The following is a 19,691-nucleotide window of genomic DNA, read 5'->3' on the forward strand; positions in this document are numbered from 1 at the left end:
TTTTGGTTTTTGTTGTTTGTTTGTTTGTTTTTTCGAGACAGGGTTTCTTTTATAGCCTGGGCTGTCCTGGAACTCACTCTGTAGACCAGGCTGGCCTCGAGCTCAGAAATCTTCCTGCTTCTGCCTCACAAGTGCTGGGGTTAAAGGCGTGCACCACCACTGCCCTGCTTTTTCTATGGTTTCTCACTGGGACCTTCAGCATGCCTTTTATGCTCTGCTGACTACCTACAGAGCCCCAGAGACTAGATTGTGTTTTCCTTCCCATCACTGAGGTTACAAATATACATACTAGGCCGGGCGGTGGTGGCCCCTTTGTTTTGAGAAAGGATCTCACTGGGTAACTCTGAAGTTCTTGACTGTCCTGGAACTCACCTTGGTAGACTAGGCTGACTTCTGACTTACAGAGATCAGCTTGCCTCTGCTTTCTAAATGCTGGGATTAAAAATGTCATGCCCCTGACACCCTGTTATGAGGCAAGGTCTGTGTTTTCCTATTTTACTCTCTGCCTTATTTTTTGAGTCCATGTCTTCTTTATTAGCCTGGAGCTCCCTCATTGGCTAGATTGGCTGACCAATAAGGTCTGAAGATCAACCCTTTTGCCAATAGGTGACATTTGAGCATCCCCACAGCCATGTTTCATATATGTGCATGAGATTTAGACTCTGGTGCTCCTATAGCAACACTTTACCAGTTGAGTGTTTTTTTTCCCAACTTCCGTGCCTCTTTTACTTGACATGTTAGTCTTTATATGTTGTTAATTGCATTGTTGATAACATGTAATAACTTTTTTCTATTTTGACATTTTTCTTTGTTTATGGTACTTGTTTCTGGTGGCTGTTTTATTCATTTCTTTTGTTACTTTGTTTTGCCCTAGGTGCTAGTCCTATGGGTGTGAATGGGGGTGTAGGGATTCAGACGCCGAATCTTCTTTCTGACTCCATGTTGCATTCAACCATAAATTCTCAAAAGTAAGTTTGTGCCCTGAGTCAGTCCCTTCAAATTCTTAAGAATTCCTTGAATGTTTTATTTAGTTTTTTGTTTTTTGTTTTAATTTGCAAGTAGTTTTTAGGAAAGGAATGAGGAGGATGCCCATGTACAGCCTTACTTGACATTTCAGTCATGTACTTGGGTTCATCTATACCCTCCAAAAGAGATCGGGAGTTGCAGTGTTGAGCCTCTAGTGCATTCGTCAGTGATGGGTATCATCAGAATGTATTGTGGACATGTATGAGGTTTTCAAAGAGTATGCTTCTTTTAATGTTATTTTCAGTTATTGCTTAATAGATTTTATAAAAGTTAACAAGTGTCCACATGGCAACACAGCCTAGTAACGTGACTTGGATTTTTAAATAAAGAATTCATTCTCATCCTTCATAAGGAAACGTAATACTTTTCTTTACTGAAGTACACACACATAACTCAAAGTCTCATACACATGGCCCTTACATAGACTCAGTCACCATTAATGGCAGTTAATTCTATTAGCTCTAATTAAATCAAGTCTCCAATAGTTTTTCACTCAAGTTTTTCTCTTTCATTTTTAAAGCCCAATGATGAGTGAAAATGCTAGTGTGGCCTCCCTGGGTCCTTTGCCAACAGCAGCTCAGCCATCTAGTACTGGAATTCGAAAACAGTGGCATGAAGATATTACTCAGGATCTTCGAAACCACCTTGTTCATAAACTGTAAGTAAGACTATATATGGCATGTATCATTCATAAGAGCTGTGTCAGCTGGGTTATGGTGGAGCACTCATTTAATCTCAGCACTTGGAGGCTGAGGTTGACTACACAGAGAATCCCTGCCTCAGGGAAAAAAAGTTTGCATGAAAATAATGCTTCCGGGGGCTGGAGAGATGATTCAGTGATTAAGATCTCTAAACATTCTTCCAGAGTTCCATTTCCAGCAACCACATGGTGGCTCTGTAATGGGATCTGATGCTCTTTTCTGGTGTATCTGAAGACAACGACAGTGTATTCATAAATTTAAAAAAAAATTTTATTAAAAAACATAATGCCTCCAGAGTGTTGGGCATATTAGCACCAATGACATTACTACTACTTTTGCATAACCAAGCTGTTGATACGTTACTTTTTATGTCTTTCTTTTGGGGAGGAAGCAGGTTGTGAGCGGGTCTCTATATATCCCAAGTTAACCTTGGATTTCTGATCCTCTCTTCTCCTGGGTACTTGGGGTTGCTGTGTGCATATGTATGTCATAATAACTGGCTTCTTAAAATTATTCTCTGCTTCCTTCATTTTTCTTAATTTTATTTTACAAGTCTTTTTTCATTAACATAAATTAATATGCCTAGATTCCAGAATAATTAAATTATTTTTAAGTTTACTTTAAATTGTTATCGGATAATGTTCATGAGAAGGCTCAGTTGGTAAAGGCTCTTGCTGTCAAGTCTACCCCCAGACTCACATGGTGGAACAGGGAAAATTGTCTCCTGAAGGGATGCTATGCTCTGGCCTTCACACTAATCCCATAGACTGCACATATGAACAAGTTGAATAAAAATTGTTGATTTTTGGGTCTAGCAGTATGGCTCAGTTGGTAAGATTTATTTATTTTATGTATATGAGTACTCTGTCTTCATTTACAACCTGCCTACCAGAAAAGGGTATCAGATCCCATCACAGATGTTGTGAGAATTGAGATCTAGAAGTGCAGACAGTGCTCTTAACTACTGAGCCATCTCTCTAGCCCCTCTCACACACATTTTTAAATGAAATAAGAGTTAATATAGTGCATACCTGTTTCTTTGTATTTCGACGTATGGTCTCTTTCTAGACCTAGTTGTCTTGGAGCTGGATATGTGAACCAGGGTGGCCTTGAATTTGAGATTCTTCTGCCTCTCCTTGCTGAGTACTGAGGATTAAACTGGTGGCTATCATATCCAACTTTACAATTGAAAAATTCTACAGTAGCAAATTTGCATTCTCTTTGTTCTTCTTTTATGAGTTCTTAAAATGTTTGAGTTGTTATTGGGGTGTTTTCTCTCTCTTTCTCTTTATTTACTTTACCTCCTAATCATTGCTCCTGCTTCTCGGTCCCCTCTCCCATTCTCTCTATTTCCCCCTCCCCATCTCTTCTGAGAGGGTGGAGTCCTCTCTGGGTATCCCCTCACCCTGATACATCAAGTCTCTGCAATACTAGGCACTTCCTCTCACTGAGGCCAGACAAGGCAAGCCCAAGCTGCAAGTCTGCTACATATGTTGGGGTGGGGGTGACTAGGTCTACCCCTTGTATGCTCTTTGGTTGATGGTTCAGCCCCTGAGGGTCCAGGTTAGTTGACTCTTGGTATTCCTGTGGAGTTCCTATTGCCTTAGCGCCCACAATCTTTACTCCTGTTCCACAAGAGTCCCCAAACTTTATCCAGTGTTTGGCTGCAGGACTCTGCATCCCTTTGAGACAGCTGCTATGGTCTGGCTGCAAATGTAACAGTGTTTTATTAATAGTGTCAGGGATTGGTGCTTACTCATGGGTTGGATCAGTCTCTGCACCATCCTCTGTCCCTCCATTTCTTATAGACAGGATAAATTTTGAGCCAAAGGTTTTGTGGGTGGATTGGTGTTCCTGGGGTTCTGGGGCTTTGTTTTAATAAGGAAAATACATTTAAAAGAACCAGAAATATCTAAATGCTCATGATACTGGAAGAAAAGTCCATTTTTTCTCAGTTTATGCGGCACTGTACACCATTTTACATAATCAGAAAGACCAGAAGAGTAGTTAATTTTATTTATGTGTATGTTTTTGTGTGAAAACATACACATATGTGGATATGAGTGCAAGATAGTGTTTGATCCACTGGAGCTGCCTGATACTGGGACTAAGAACCAAACTGGATTCCTCTAAAAGAAAGCAGTCCAGAAAGTATTTTTATGAGGATACTTTTCATGATTAGAATACATTTTGACTATCACTAATAAGTTTTATAATATTATAATACCAATCTTTCTTTAAGAAAATGCTCCATGGGGCTGGAGAGATGGCTCAGTGGTTAAGAGCACTGACTGCACTTCCAGAGGTCCTGAGTTCAAATCCCAGCAACCACATGGTGGCTCACAACCATCTGTAATGAGATCTGATGCCCTCTTCTGGTGTGTCTGAAGACAGCTACAGTGTATTCATATATAATAAATAAATAAATCTTTAAAAGAAAATGCTCCATGGTTGTGATGGGCCTACACATTTAGTCCTAGCATTTAGGAGGTAGAGACAGGCTGATGACTCAATTTAATGCCAGCATTATGTACATAAGTGTTCAAGGACAGCCAGGGCTACACAGAGAAACCCTGTCTCCAAAAAAAAAAAAAAAGAAAAATATGTTAAAAATTAGGGATCCCACTAGAGAAGAGTAAAACTGGGCATATATTATTCTGTTGCTAAATTTTTAAAAATAAAGAGTATTTGTGGGCCTAGAGAGGCAGCTTATTTCAGAACTCTGGCTGCTATGCCAAGGACCCAGGTCCAACCCAGCCCACCCACATGACAAGTCACTGCTGTATGTAACTCCAATCCTGGTATATCTGTTGGCCCTGCACACACATGGTGCACAGACCTAAGTGCACATAAAACACAAAGATTAAAATTAATAACAAAAACAACTTCAAATTAAGTTTGTTTTTTTTGGTTTATGTGTTTTTGTTTGTTTTTGTTTTGAGACAAGGTTTCTTTGTGTAGATCTGGCTGTTCTGGAACTTACTCTGTAAAGCAAGGCTGGCTTAGAACTCAGAGGTCCACCTGCCTCTTTTTTTTTTTTTTGGTTTTTGGTTTTTCGAGACAGGGTTTCTCTGTGTAGTTCTGGCTGTCCTGGAACTCACTCTGTAGACCAGGCTGGCCTCAAACTCAGAAATCCGCCTGCCTCTGCCTCCTAAGTGCTGGGATTAAAGGCGTGCGCCACCACCGCAGGGCTGCCTCTTCTTACTCACTATGATTAAAGGTGTAGGCTAACATCACCCAGTCAAAAAGAGAATTTTATGTTTTATAAATGAACTATGTACATGCTGGTTAAGGGAAATGTCACAGTATTCTGTGTTTTTGTATTGTGAATTTATATAAAGCTGACATGTTATTACAGTGGTTCTATTTTATGTTCTAGTGTTCAAGCCATATTTCCCACTCCGGATCCTGCTGCTTTAAAAGACCGACGGATGGAAAACCTTGTTGCATATGCTCGTAAAGTAGAAGGGGATATGTATGAATCTGCAAACAATAGAGTGAGCATGTAATTTTTTTTCTTTTCTGAAGTAGGACTGTTGAGTTTTAAATTACTTGTCTTTGTAAGTCATAGTAGTATATGTGAATCTGAGGCCACATAGTGAGAACCTGTCTCAAAAACAAAAAACCAAAACAAACAAACAAAAAACCAAAGAAACAAAAACATAAATTTAGTTGTCTTCTGTAAAACGATGATGTTGGTTTTTAGGAGGATTCTCTTTAGTTTTACCTTTAGCTTTACTGACCCAGCTTCATAATACTGAACAGTCAAAATAAGAAAGCAGTTTATTTTATTTATTTGAGACAAGTTCCCATGTAAAACTTGCTGGTCCTCCTGTCTCTAACTCCCAGGTGCTAGGATTTCATGTGATCTGACTTAGCTTGGCAACAAAGCAGTGTGTTTAAGTATTATGTCGATTGTCTTACCGTTTGTATTCTTTCACTCTCTTCCCTCTGTTTCTCCTTCCCCATGTTCCATGGCTGTCTTCAAACTCAGATCTGCCTCTGCCTTCCTAGTGCTAGTATTATATGCCTGTGCCACCATGTGCAACTTACCTTAGAAAATCCTGTTAATAGTTCTGTGCTGTTTTTTATAGTATTAGGTGAATAAGTTAATTCCTTGATATTTTTTGTCAAACTATTTTTTTTCTGCATGAAATTGAACCTTTTAAAATTGGTGCTAAAATGTAGGCTGTTTATTCTATAAATTGCCAGTTTTTATTTTGTAAATATATTTCTTAAAGTTTTATTTTGTAAGTTAGTAAACTTACTAGTCACATGTCTTTATAAGTATGAGCTCATTTATTGATGACTTTTTGTATGTTTTTGTTGTTGTTGGGTTTTGGTTTTTAGTTTTTTCAAGACAGGGTTTCTCTGTTTAGTTTTGGCTGTCTTGAAACTTGTTCTGTAGACCATGCTATGTGCAAACTCAGATCTGCCTGCTTCTGCCTCTACAGCCTGCTTTAGTTCTTGCCTATTGTTTAAATGAAACCAATATTTGCTTACTTCATTTTTTTCTGTTACTCAAATTTTTCTTTTCTCCTTTTTACTTAAAATTTCTTCAAGGCGGAATACTACCACCTCCTAGCTGAGAAGATATATAAGATCCAGAAAGAACTAGAAGAGAAACGGAGGACTAGGCTACAGAAACAAAACATGCTACCAAGTGCTCCTGGCATGGTTCCAGTGCCTATGACTACTGGGCCTAACATGGGACAGCAACCAACCGGAGTGACTACCAGTAAGTACTTTTAATTATACATAATAAAAAGAAAATAGTACATCCACTTTTTAAAAAGATTGGAAAAATAGAACATTTCTGAATATGATATTTGGCATAAATTTGGGAACAATCTACAATTGTTTTTACTGCCTAAGGGAGCCTTTAAAATAGAAAATAGCAACTTACGTGTTTCTATTGGCTCTTTCTAGCATCCACTGTCTTGTGTTTGACAGGTAGCCAGTAAGTTTTGATATACCAACTATCTTCAGGGCTCACTCAGAACGTCACTAATTGCTTTTTATTATTCAGGGCTTGTTGTTGTTGTTGTTTTGGTTGGTGGTCTGGTTTGGTTTGATTTTTGCTTTTAGTTTTTTTTGAGACGGGTGTCTTACTGTTCTCTTTCTATAAGGAGATACTATGACCAAGACCAAGAAAAAACTCTTATAAAAGAAAGCATATAACTTGGGAAATGCTTACAGTTTTAGAGGATAAGTCCATGATCCTAGTGGGAACTAAACATGTGTAGTACTGGAGCAGTAGTTGAGAACTTTACATTCTAATCCACAGTGGGAGAAAGATAGAGACAGACAGACATTGGGTGTCCCTGTGCTTTTGAAACCTCAAAGCCAGTGACATACCTTCTTCAAGGAGACTATGCTCATTCTGTAAAGGCCATATTTCCTACTCCTTCCCACGTAGTTCCACTCACTGGAAGCCTGTTGTGGTTGTTTTCCTTCAGACCACTACATCGGTTCTCACTATGTAGAGCAGGCTGATCTTGAGCTCAGAGTTTGGCTTGCTCTGCCTCCTAAGTGCTGGGACTAAAGGTATAGATCACCATACCTAGCCATATACTTCAATATAAATAGCTTCATGTTACAATAACATTTTACTGTATATTCCAAGGCTAAAGACAATTCATTTGTTAAAGGTATCATTTCATAGCATGTATTAACTTCCATATCTGACTTAACACCATTCTGACCTGTTAAGTAATCATATTCTCATGTATATATATTGACTATTATGAATTATTTGATTTATTTCCTGATGAACTTCTAGATTCTAAATAGTAAAATACAGAGTAAGAAGTAGTTGGGAAGATTAGCACAGAGTGCTTAAGTTATGTAGTATCTGTTGTGCTGAGGAAAACAACAGCGCAAGCAAGTGTGAATCTTAGCAGCTATAGGAGGATGGAACAGGAAGCCATGCCTTTGTCAGTGGAGGTCAGCAACAAAGACATGTCCAAATTGAAGAGAAGAGCTTCAGCAAATAAGTGTAGAAATCCAAAGTGCCCTGGGAAAGCATGCTTTATAGGCTTAAGTTTTTGGCTAGTTAACAGAAGGAAAACTGTTGACGTAGAAAAGCTGGCATGCTCTGTATAATGGATGGTCTGCAAGCAGCTGTTTGTTTGAGACTGGCTCTTAAACTGGACTTGAGCTCAAAATAATCCTTTGAGCTTTCTAAGTGATTGGTTAGAAATTTAAGTCCACCTTACCCAGAACAATAGAAACTGCTGATGGTGGTTGACTTGAACACACCATACAGAGGTCGGAGGATGACTTGACAATAGTTACTTCTCTACTTCTGCCCTGTGGATTCTGGGTTATCTGGTTCAAAAGAAATACCTTTATTCAAACACCTGTCTTACTGGCCAGCACACTGTGTACCTTGTTGAAAGTGTTTGACTAGAAGATATAGAGATAATCTAACAAGATACCAAAGTTATATGTTTTAATCTCATTTTAAGTTTTATATTTAAGAAGCGTAAAAGGGTCTAGTATAATATGGGGGCCATTTCTTGAGATTCTTGTTTAGTTAGAGATTGTTTAAGCTATTAATAATACTTGATGTAATTTTGTTGTTTTTTTGTTTTCCACTTCAGATGGTCCTCTACCTGATCCATCTATGATCCGTGGCAGTGTGCCAAACCAGATGATGCCTCGGATGACTCCACAACCTGGTAAATTTTGGGGGGGAAAAGATGTTTTTGTTTGTTTGTTTGGTTGGTTGTTTGGTTGATAAAGAACAGAAAGACTATTGGCACCTTAATTCCTGATTTAATCCAGTAGCAAGTCTTGTAATTTTCTGCTTTGGATATTTGAAAGTTTCTTGTGGTAGAAATTCACCAAGAGTGAGAGAATTAGGTTGTCTGACAGGTCCAGGAGTACAACCCATTAAGTAAGCAAGCATCTATTTAAAACCAACTAATTCCTCGGCGTGGTGGTGCTCACCTCTAATCCTAGTTCTCTGGAGTCAGATGCAGGTGGATGGCACTCTTGTGAATTCAAGAAGCCTACCTGATCTATATAGTCAATTCTAGACTAGGCAGAACTACATAGTGAAACCCTGCCTCAAAAATGAACTAAAATAATAATACCATTACCAGTTTACTAGCTGGCAGTGAGCATCTGGGAGGATCCTGTAATGTGGATGTCTGTGAGTTCAGGCTAGCTCGCACTACAGAGTGGACTCTTTCAAAAATTTAAAGTCACAAACAATTTAGCATGTTGCAAAATTTAGCTCAGAAACTATCAATAATACTCTTCCTTTGGGCTAGAGAATTGGCAACAGAATTGGCTGCTGTTCCAGAGGAACACCAGTATAGCAGTTCACAAAGAAACAAACTAATAAACCAAAAGATGTCCAATGGTGATACGCTCCTTTTTTTTTTTTTAAAGAATTATTTATTTTTATGTGAGTACAGCATAGCTGTCTTCAGACATGCCAGAAGAGGGCATCAGATCCCAGTACAGATGGTTATGAGCCATCATGTGGTTGCTGGGAATTGAACTCATGACCTCTAGAAGAGCAGTCAGTGGTCTTAATGAGCCATCTCTCCAGCCCTGGTGGTGCACACCTTTAACCTTAACACTCAGGAGGCAGAGACAAGCAGATCTCTGTGAGTTCAAGGACATACAAACAAACAACAAACATGCCCTTGTTTAGCTGGTGTGAATGAAACAAATTGATTCACAATTACTTTGTTAGTCCTGAGAAAATGAGCAGAATCTCATAGGAACTTATGTCTTATTCTTGAATTCAACAAAAGTATTGAGATATATAATATTTTACATGTATTCACAGGTTTGAATCAATTTGGGCAGATGAATATGCCACAGCCCCCTATTGGACCCCGGCAGCCCTCTCCTCTTCAGCACCATGGACAATTGGCTCAGTCTGGGTCACTCAATCCGGTTAGTTTTATCCTTTTTACCGTTAAAAAAAAAAAGCCTTTTTTTCTTTGTTACTCAGGAAACACTAATGTTCATACTTGTCTTAAGCAGAACACTTTTTAGTCAATGACTAAAGTATATGTTCCTGCAGTGTTTATGCAGAAGTCTGAGTACAGATGAAACAAATTCTCTGTTTTTCCATGTGTATTCCAGTGATCAAAGTCAAGGTTCTCAATCTTAGTGATAAGTGCCTTTTATTTCTGACACATCTTGACTACTTGAGACCTTTTTTAATAATGTAGTTCTCTTATATTTGGCCTTGAATATTACATATTTGTTATAGCTCAGAATGTAGCTCAGTGATGTAGCTATTATGTAGCATGTGGAAGACTTGGTTGTCTCCTTAGCACCATAAAATAGCCCCCAATCCCAGTTAAGTAGACTGCATTTTAGAGATGAAAATACATTTAGTTGTTTGTCATCCAGGATTTCGCTATGTAGCTCTTACTGTTCTAGATCTGTTTATGAAAACCAGCTGACTTCAAAGTCAGAAATCCTGTTACTGCCCACTTCTAGAGTGTTAGGATTAAAGGCGTGTGCTGTCATGCCTGGCTGAATACAAAATCTGAGAAAAGTGGAAGAGCGGAAATTAACATACAACATAATTGATTTGTGCTGAGGAGATGAAAACCTGAGCAACTGAGTCCAGATCTCCAGCAGCCCATAAAATCCAGGCTATGTTGGAACACACTCTGTACCCCAGTGCTACAGTTGGAGATTTCTGAGAGCTCACTGGCTATCCATCCTAGCCTGAAGTGTGAACTCCAGGTTTAATGTGAGATCCTGTCTCATAAAATGAAGTGGAGGACCCTGGGTATTTGCTCAGCTAATAAGAGAGTTGTTGCTCTTGCATAGAATTCTCGCTCAGTTGTGCTAGCAGCTTTATATGATGGTTTACCAGCATCTATAACTACAGATCTAGGGTATATGATCACCCCATCTGACTTCCATGAGTACCTGGCATGCATGTGGTGTATATTTATACATGTAAGTAATGTATACACATAAAATATATCTTAAGAAAGTAGCAATAATAATTTTTTTAAGCTAAAATGAGGTGGAGAGAAAGTAGGAGGTACATTCCTATTGCTATGGTAAAATACCATGACAAAACACAGCTTAAGGAACTGTTTTATTTTGGCATATGATTTCAGGAGCTAGACATGTATAATGACATGCAAGGTATGGCAACAGGAGCACAAATCTGAGAGGTTACATTTCAGCCACAAACAAGGAGCAGGGTATTCCAAATAAAGGGGGATTAATAAGTCTGTAAACTCAACCCTCACCTACTGACATACTTTGTCCTACAAGGCTGTACTTGCTGAAGATTTCATAATAGCGCCCCTAGCTGGAGACCAAATTTTCAACTGCCCAAGACTATGGAGAGACGTTTCTCATTCGTATTACCATAGTTTCTTAATTCTCCATGTTTCCTTTTATTAAAGGTCTAGACTCATGTAAGGCAGTTTTAGAAGGGAAAAGTGGAACGGTCTCAGCATGTTTGCTGATCATGAATACCATATTAGCCAGTAGTCATGTGATTTTTGCTTGTTTCCAGCCATTTAGGCTTGTGCTGTTTCAGCATCAGTAGTAAGAACAGAGAACTCAGCCAGTTACTGATTTTTTTTTTTTCCAGTGTGAAGAAAGTACCCATTTGTTTCTTATCAGAGGTCTAGATATCTTCGAGGCATCTGTCTCTTTACCCTCTTCTTTCCTGACCTTATGTTTGGTACTGATAAGCCTGTTGTTACTTTTTTTTTTTTTTTTAATTCTTTTTTTTTTTTTTTTTTTTTTTTTTCCGAGACAGGGTTTCTCTGTGTAGCCCTGGCTGTCCTGGAACTCACTCTGTAGACCAGGCTGGCCTCGAACTCAGAAATCCGCCTGCCTCTGCCTCCCAAGTGCTGGGATTAAAGGCGTGCGCCACTACCGCCCGGCCTGTTGTTACTTTTTACTCTTAGTTTTTAAGTAATTACTAGTTCTTTCACTTCTTATATTTCTCCTCCTCAAACTATTGTCTTTTATTTTTCTGTGTGCAAACATCTGGATAGCAGAACAAGAGTGATTGCTAATTACAGTTGTAAAATAATTGTATAGAAGCATTTAGTGATCTATGGTTTGGTCTGTTTTTTTGTTTTTTATTTTTTCTTTTTGTTTATTTTCAGCCTATGGGCTATGGACCTCGAATGCAGCAGGCTTCTGGCCAAAACCAGTTCCTCTCCCAGACTCAGTTTCCACCTCAAGGAATGAATGTAACAAACATGCCTTTGGCTCCATCCAGTGGTCAAGCACCAGTGTCTCAGGTATGTTTTTACTATTTAAAATGATGCTTAGTGTGCAAGTATGGGCCCACAGGGCACACATACAAGACAACAGTGTGTACTCCGCTCTCTCCTTCTACCTTTATGTGGGGTCTGAGAATTGTATTCAGATTCCCAGGCTTGACAGGCAGACATTCTTTCTTGCTAATAAGTTTTCATGAGAAATGGGCCATAGAAATAGTCCATCTTTTCCTCTGTTTAAAGACAGGTCTCACGGTTTAACCTTGGCCTTTAACTCAGAAAACAAAATCTTTTCAAAAATATTTATTTGGAGTTTTAAGACTAGATCTTGTATTTCAAGCTGTCGTGAACCTGACTGTGTCTCCTAGGATAGCTCTGACTGTCATCCACTTCTGCTCACCCTCCCAGTTGCTAGGGTTCGAGGCTGCCTTACCACACTTACTCTGTTTTGTACTTACAATGTCTTGAGCAACAGGCAGTGGTTTTGTAATATTAAGCTAGACATTTCAACCTTTCAAAAAAAAATAATCTTTTTGGTAGTATTAGGGATCAAATCTAGTATGTGCATATGCATTGAAAGTATTGTACTTTATGAACAAATCTCAGTATAACAGCTCAGGATAACACTGAATCTTTTCCAAGTAGTCTAAGTTAGTCTCAATTCATGATCCTCCTGCTTCCTCTCAACTGGCTGGGATTAAAGTCCTGTACTACCAGGACTGGCCAAGGATAAATGCTTAAAAATAAAATCTTAGAGTTGTTAGAAATGGCTTTGAAGTTAAGACCATTTGCTGTTCTTCAAATAGACTCTGGTTCAGATTCCATCTTTGTATCAGGTGTCTCACAGGTGCCTGTAACTCCACTTCTAGTGGATCTGATTTCCTCTTGTGGCTGCTTTCTAATCAGGCATGCATAAATTCTAACCCTATGTGATTTTAAATGTTTCCTCCTTCTTTGAAAACCGATTGTGTTTAGGCATACACACCTTTAATCCTTGCACTGCAGACAGAGGCGGGTGAATGGATCTCTGTTAAGGCTAGCCAAGTCTACATAGCGAAACTTTCTCAGAATGAAAAACTTTTCATATGGATTTTTGTTTATACTCACTGTGTGTACTAAGTACTATATGTCCTGCCTTTGTAATACTGTTAATTTTTCATTTTCACAGGCACAAATGCCCAGTTCTTCCTGCCCAGTGAACTCTCCTATAATGCCTCCAGGGTCTCAAGGGAGCCATATTCACTGTTCTACTCTGCCTCAACAAGCTCATCAGAATTCACCTTCTCCTGTTCCTAGCCGTACCCCTACTCCTCATCATACTCCCCCAAGCATAGGGACTCAACAACCATCAGCAACAGCAATTCCAGCACCTGTTCCTACACCTCCTGCCATACCACCTGGACCACAGCCCCAGTCTCTCCACCCCCCATCTAGACAGACACCTACACCACCCACACATCTGCCTCCCCAAGTGCAGCCCTCGCTTCCTGCTGCTCCTTCTGCTGACCAGTCCCAGCAACAGCCTCGCTCACAGCAGAGTGCAGCAACTTCTGTTCCTACCCCAACAGCACCATTGCTGCCTCCTCAGCCTTCCACTCCGGTAAGTAGATGTATATTGGAGTGTCCTTAGAACAAGTTAAGCTCCAGCAATGTTTTTGTTTTTCTTTCTCATTGTTTTGCTTAGTTTTGCTCCCCATTTTGCTTTATTCTATGTTCTAGGGCCTGAAGACTCGAAGGTTAAAAAAAGTATGTCTTCACAGTGTACTTTATTTACATAAAGATATTTTTAAACAGATTAAGTTGCAGTACTGAGAAATTAAACTAAAACATTGTGGGACTAATTACACAAACACACAAGTCAGAGGACAACCTGTAGCAGTCGGTTCTCCTCTTCTACCAAATGGGTCCCAGGGATCAAATTCAAGTTGTCAGACTTGATACCAGGTGCCTTTACCCAGTGAACCATCACACTGTCCCTAATTTTATTATTTATTACTTTGAGTTTTTCTGAGGACGTCATCTTTGGAACTAATAGCCATTCAGGTGAAACCAACCAGCCAGCATGGGCAAATCCTGTACCTCCCATTCTTTAGATGAGCTGAGTAGTTCGAGGAGTCACCAGTGGGTCCAGGGGCACTGCTTCCAACAGAAATGGTCACTGCTGTGCACTCTGATTGAGCAATTGACAAGGTTTTGTGTGCTTTTCTTTTTTTTCCTTTCAGCTTTCTCAGCCAGCTGTAAGCATTGAAGGACAGGTATCAAACCCTCCATCTACTAGTAGCACAGAAGTGAACTCTCAGACTATTCCTGAGAAGCAGCCTTCACAAGAAGTGAAAATGGAGGTTAAAATGGAGGCAGGTCAGCCAGAGCCAGCAGATGCTCAACCTGATGGTACAAAGGAGGTGAGGTTCTGTTAGGAAAGGAGATTTGTGGGTTTCCCTAGTGGAGAGAGTAAACAAATAATGTCTTGGTCATGGACTTATCCCAGGGGATGTCTGTGAAATACTGACAGTCCCTGCCTTGTCTTTCAGCTTAAAGCTGAGGATGCTAAAGTAGAACCCACAGAAACGGAGGAGAGAGGCCCTGAGTTAAAAGCTGAAGTGAAAGAAGAGGAAGACCAGCCAGGCACCTCTGCTACACAGTCCTCCCCAGCTCCTGGGCAGTCAAAGAAGAAGAGTAAGTAAAGGCACAGAAGGTCATCCATTTGGTAAAATGCTCGTCCCACAAACAGTCAAGATTTGAATTTGTTTCCCCCAGTTGTGTGATACACCCATTATTTACACATCTTTAATCCCAGTGCTTGAGAGGCAGAGGCAGAACAATCTGAAGTAAAGGCTAGCCTTGTTTACTACACAGCAAATTCCAGGTAAAGCTGAGGTAGACAGTGAGACCCTGTGTTATAGCTAAGCATTGTGGTACACTTGTAATTTGACTACTGGGGAAGTAGAAATTGCAGGATCCCTGGAACTTGCTTGTTAGTGAGTTCAAACTCTACTAAGACTACTTTTTGCCAGGGGTTAGGGTTAGAGGATGGAGAGAGTTAAGAGTCTTTAACAGCTTTTATAGAGAACCCAGATTTGACTCCCAGCAACCACATGGTAGGTTATAACTACCTGTAACTCCAGTTCCAGGAACCAAACACCCACTTTGTCCTCAGGCTTTAGCACATAAATTTTTTCAAACATAGGAACACATAAAATGAAGTATTAAATATGAAAAACAAGGTTATTAACCTGAACAAAAACACTCATCTAATGTTGACCCTTGGTCTACAAACACAGAGGCACAGACATATGCATATGCAGCCATGCTGGAAAGAGTGTTGACTCCTGCAAATTGTTCTTTGACCTCTACAAATGGATTTGTACACAGATACACAAATTCTCACAAAAACAATAATATAACTTAAAATTTTTAAATTATTCTCATTTTCTGAATTCTTCATTGCCTGCATTCCGTAATTGGGCCTTGATGTGTCCTTAATCTCTCTGTATCCCACAACCTTACCTCAAACATCTTTCTGCATTGTCGTGCCTGGTGTTAGGAGTGCTCCCATATGCAACCATACCAGTTCAAAGAGGACCTTTCCAGCTCTGCTTGACAGAACCCCTCTTTCCACAAACAGCTTTTGGACTGTGGTTTTTTGTTTTTTTGAGAAGTTTCTTCTGTGTTTTTAGGAGCCTTTGATTTCTGTTTTTATTTGGCCAAGTTCATTCTCAATAAATTTGCAGCTGGAAAAGTAACTCAGCTAGAAAGGGATGGAACAGCTCTGTTTTACAGGAAGTGGTTAAATCAGAGTGGGAATTAAAATTAGAAAGTGAGCCCTTAGTCAAGTTTCTCTGAGGACAATGTCACTTTATTGTTCTAGGATACTTGAGGTGCTTTTAGAACCTTTAACATGAATATGTTTTTAATATCCCTTTACTCAGTCAGTAATTGATTTCAATGGAATTTCCTTAAAGTTTTCAAACCAGAAGAATTACGCCAGGCTCTGATGCCAACATTGGAGGCACTTTACCGGCAGGACCCGGAATCTCTTCCCTTTCGCCAGCCTGTGGACCCACAGCTTCTAGGAATCCCTGTAAGTATTTGATACTTTTTTATTTCCTTTTAGATGGAGAAACAGCTTTATTAGCATGATTCATGTTACAGAAGTTACCCTACTTACAGTATACAAGTTTTAGCATTTTCATTGTTATACAACTATGACTGTGGTTTTAATTCATTTTCAAAACCTCCCCAAAGTAAATCCCACCTCCATTAAAATCATCAGTTTCATCGCTCTTACTTCCCTAGCCTTATTCCTCTGGATTCTTGTAGTTTGGGTTTTCTCTATTCTGGTGTTGAGAGTTGCACTCAGTGTGGAATGAAAGCTTAGTGAGTGCTTTGCACTGACCCCCGGTCACCAGTACAACCTTTGAGGTTCTTACATGTTATGTTACTGCGTCACCCAGTGCTTCCTTTTAATCATATGATATTCAGTTATGTTGATATTAACAGCATTTTGTGTATGTATTTGATTGGCAAGTATTTGATTATTTCCAGTTTTGGGCTATTGAGAATATGTCTGCTGTGAATGTCAATATACAAGTACTGCTTTGCCTATTTGTTTAGATTTTTAAAGAGAGTCTAACTTTATACCCCAAGTTATCCTTGAACGTTTATTAGGTCCTGCCTTGCCCTTCATGCACTGATATTACAGGAATGTGTAAATTTTTATGTTTCATGATCTATGTTTCTCTTTAGTATGTTAGAGGTCCAGTTATTGATTAAACAATTTACTATCTCTTGAACAGCTATAGATCACGGCAGAAAGATGAGGTAGACCAGGTCCCTTGGTTCTGAAGTTTTATTTATATTTTGTGTGTATGAAGTTTTGTGTGTGTGTGTGTGTGTGTGTGTGTGTGTGTGTGTGTGTGTGCATGCGTTACCCTGGTTGCTTGCTCAAAAGAGGGTGGTGAATCCCCCTAGAACTAGAGTTAAAGATGGTTGTGCTCTATCACGTAGATGAAGAAAGCTGGACCTATATCCTCTGTAAGAGCAGCAAATGCTTTTAACAGCTGAGTCTCTTCCTCTATTCAACCCTCAGATTTTTGAGGTGTTTTTTTTTGTTTTGTTTTGTTTTGTCATTTACCTGCTCTCCCAAAGTTAGTTTTGAAATGTTTGGAAATTGTCATGCACCCAGGTTGCTTGCAGTTTTATTCAAAAATTTTCCTAAGTATTATTGAGTGGATATTGATGGTATTGGAGTGCTTTTCAGGGACACAGTTTATTTAAGATGTTTTTCATGTTTTCCTTAACACTAATTCTCCAGGATTTGTAGGCGTCTTAATCCTCAAAGCCTCCTAATACATTGGTAGATTTATATTTGAAAGAAGTGACAGACTTAAGTCAACTCCTGAGAAGTAAGCCATATCAAAACACATAACATTATGTGGAAAATTGATGATAATAGAAAGACACTCCCTCTCCCCCCAAATACCTTGCTCAAGAGTATGTGATGTGGTGTTGCTTATACTTCTAGGATTATTTTGATATTGTGAAGAGCCCCATGGATCTTTCTACAATCAAGAGGAAGTTAGATACTGGACAGTACCAAGAGCCCTGGCAATATATAGATGATATTTGGCTTATGTTCAACAATGCCTGGTTATATAACCGCAAAACTTCAAGGGTATACAAATATTGCTCCAAACTTTCTGAAGTATTTGAACAAGAAATTGACCCTGTCATGCAAAGCCTTGGATACTGTTGTGGCAGAAAGGTAAGAAGTAGCTTTCAGATTTGTCTTTAACTTCTAAGATACCTAGAATCTAGTGATGACTTGGGCTAAAAATACCCTGCTTCTGACTTTGACAGAATCTCTGCATCTCTGTTCCTCTTCTCATGTGGTTGGAGGTCAAAACAGATTATTCAATCACTTTACCAATGTGCTGCCAACCCCAACAGGCCTTTTTCCTCAACACACAATATTGTCTATTTTGAATTTGCTTTCTGTGAAGACTTTTAAAAAAAAAAATATGAGAATTATGTGGCAGAGCTGAGCCTTTAGTGTAGTGACTTAGTGACTCATCAGACTAAGCTTATGGAGTAGGAGCTTTATTATGTCCCTGTAGGTGCAGCTTGCTTTACGCATGTTTTCTTGTCCTCAGTGTAACCACTCATGTTGTCTGTAGGGATCTGCAAATGTGTGCACAGATATACCTGCTCAGCCTGATGAAATTGTGTAGTAAACTGCTGGTGGTTTTAATAATTTGATATGGGCAATTGTGATTTATCTAAGTGAGAGCTGAGTTAGCACTGGTTTGTTTGTGATTTGCCCATTCTGCCTTGCACTTGAGGTCTTTGCACTCGTAAACAAATACTTTCTTTTGCAGTTGGAGTTCTCTCCACAAACTCTGTGTTGCTATGGCAAACAGTTATGCACAATCCCCCGTGATGCTACTTACTACAGTTACCAGAACAGGTAAGCTCAACCACGAGTGGACCATGGTCCATGTGTCCTTGTATGTAGATAGATATACACAAAATCTAGACACATTGGTGCATGTGTGCACACTCTCTAGTGTGCAGACATACACACATTGTGGTTCATGTTACTTGCTTAAAAACATCTGTATTGCATACCTTCTTTTCTATAGTATTTTGTAGTTTCAAAAAAAAAAAACTTTACAAGTTTTGTGAACCTTATCTCACTTCTTATTTTTGGATTATAATTAAAAAGCATTCCAGAGTATTTACTTTGTGTCAGGCAAATTAAGAACAGAGTTATTGCCGGGCGGTTGTGGCGCACACCTTTAATCCCAGCACTTGGGAGGCAGAGGCAGGCGGATTTCTGAGTTCGAGGCCAGCATGGTCTACAGAGTGAGTTCCAGGACAGCCAGGGCTACACAGAGAAACCCTGTCTCGAAAAACCAAAAAAAAAAAAAAAAAAAAAAAAGAACAGAGTTATCTCCCAGAGCTGAGCTCTAGCTAAGTGGTAGAGCACTTTTCTTGCATACATGAAGCTCTGGGTTTGAGCTTAGCACCTTGTAAATTGGGTATAGTGGTTCAAAGCTATAATCCAAGTACTGGAAGAGTAGAGGTTCAGAGATCACTTAAAAGTTGTCCTTGGCTGGCTACATAAGTAAATTTGAGGTCAGCCTAGCTAGATGGAATGAGACCCTGTCTGGAAAAATAGAACTCACTCTCTCTATATATATATGTATGTATGTATATAGAGACCTATGTAGACATGGGTATCTGGTGTTCTCTGCCTTATTCTGCACTTACCCAGTGGCTGTAATCACAAAGTTACCATATCTTGATCGTAAATAATTATTCTCTTGTTGGTAGTAATCAGCCTGCATTAGAGATTATTTTAGTGGTTCTTCTTGAACCTCTCTGCAACAGACCTGCACATCTAAGCAGTGACTGTCCTGGCTTCTTTAATACTGCCAGAACTGGCTCAGAGGTTAAGAGCACTGACTCCCCAGGTTCAATTCTCAGCAACCTCATGGTGGCTCACAACCACTAGTAATGTAGTTGTTTCCCTCTTCTGGTTTGCATGAGAACAGAATACTCACATGCATTATATAAATAAATCTTGCATGATGGTGGCAGTCCACACGTTTACTCCCAGCACTGGGGAGCCAGAGGCAGGTGGATCTCCAAGGTTTAGACCAGTCTTGTACACAGGAAGTTCTAGGGTGGTCAGGACTATTCAGAGAAATCCTGTCTCAAGGGG

General features: G+C 39.5%; 1 protein-coding gene across 2 annotated transcripts in view; it reads left to right on the forward strand.

The window, feature by feature from the left end:
• Ep300 (E1A binding protein p300) overlaps positions 1 to 19,691 on the forward strand; it is a 62,991-nt gene that overhangs the window by 25,476 nt on the left and 17,824 nt on the right. Inside the window, exons 7-19 of one of the 2 annotated variants that reach the window (XM_028789850.1) lie at positions 875 to 968; positions 1,547 to 1,684; positions 5,107 to 5,224; positions 6,291 to 6,465; positions 8,333 to 8,410; positions 9,535 to 9,644; positions 11,849 to 11,986; positions 13,134 to 13,565; positions 14,188 to 14,367; positions 14,497 to 14,641; positions 15,928 to 16,046; positions 17,490 to 17,729; positions 18,343 to 18,431. In XM_028789850.1, coding sequence (XP_028645683.1) covers positions 875 to 968; positions 1,547 to 1,684; positions 5,107 to 5,224; positions 6,291 to 6,465; positions 8,333 to 8,410; positions 9,535 to 9,644; positions 11,849 to 11,986; positions 13,134 to 13,565; positions 14,188 to 14,367; positions 14,497 to 14,641; positions 15,928 to 16,046; positions 17,490 to 17,729; positions 18,343 to 18,431 — 2,056 coding nt within the window. The remainder of the gene's footprint in view (positions 1 to 874; positions 969 to 1,546; positions 1,685 to 5,106; positions 5,225 to 6,290; positions 6,466 to 8,332; positions 8,411 to 9,534; positions 9,645 to 11,848; positions 11,987 to 13,133; positions 13,566 to 14,187; positions 14,368 to 14,496; positions 14,642 to 15,927; positions 16,047 to 17,489; positions 17,730 to 18,342; positions 18,432 to 19,691) is intronic. The other variant, XM_028789851.1, reaches the window with a different exon arrangement.

This window comes from Grammomys surdaster, unplaced genomic scaffold (assembly GCF_004785775.1).
Source record: "Grammomys surdaster isolate TR1022 unplaced genomic scaffold, NIH_TR_1.0 125852, whole genome shotgun sequence".
NCBI classification, from domain to species: domain Eukaryota; kingdom Metazoa; phylum Chordata; class Mammalia; order Rodentia; family Muridae; genus Grammomys; species Grammomys surdaster.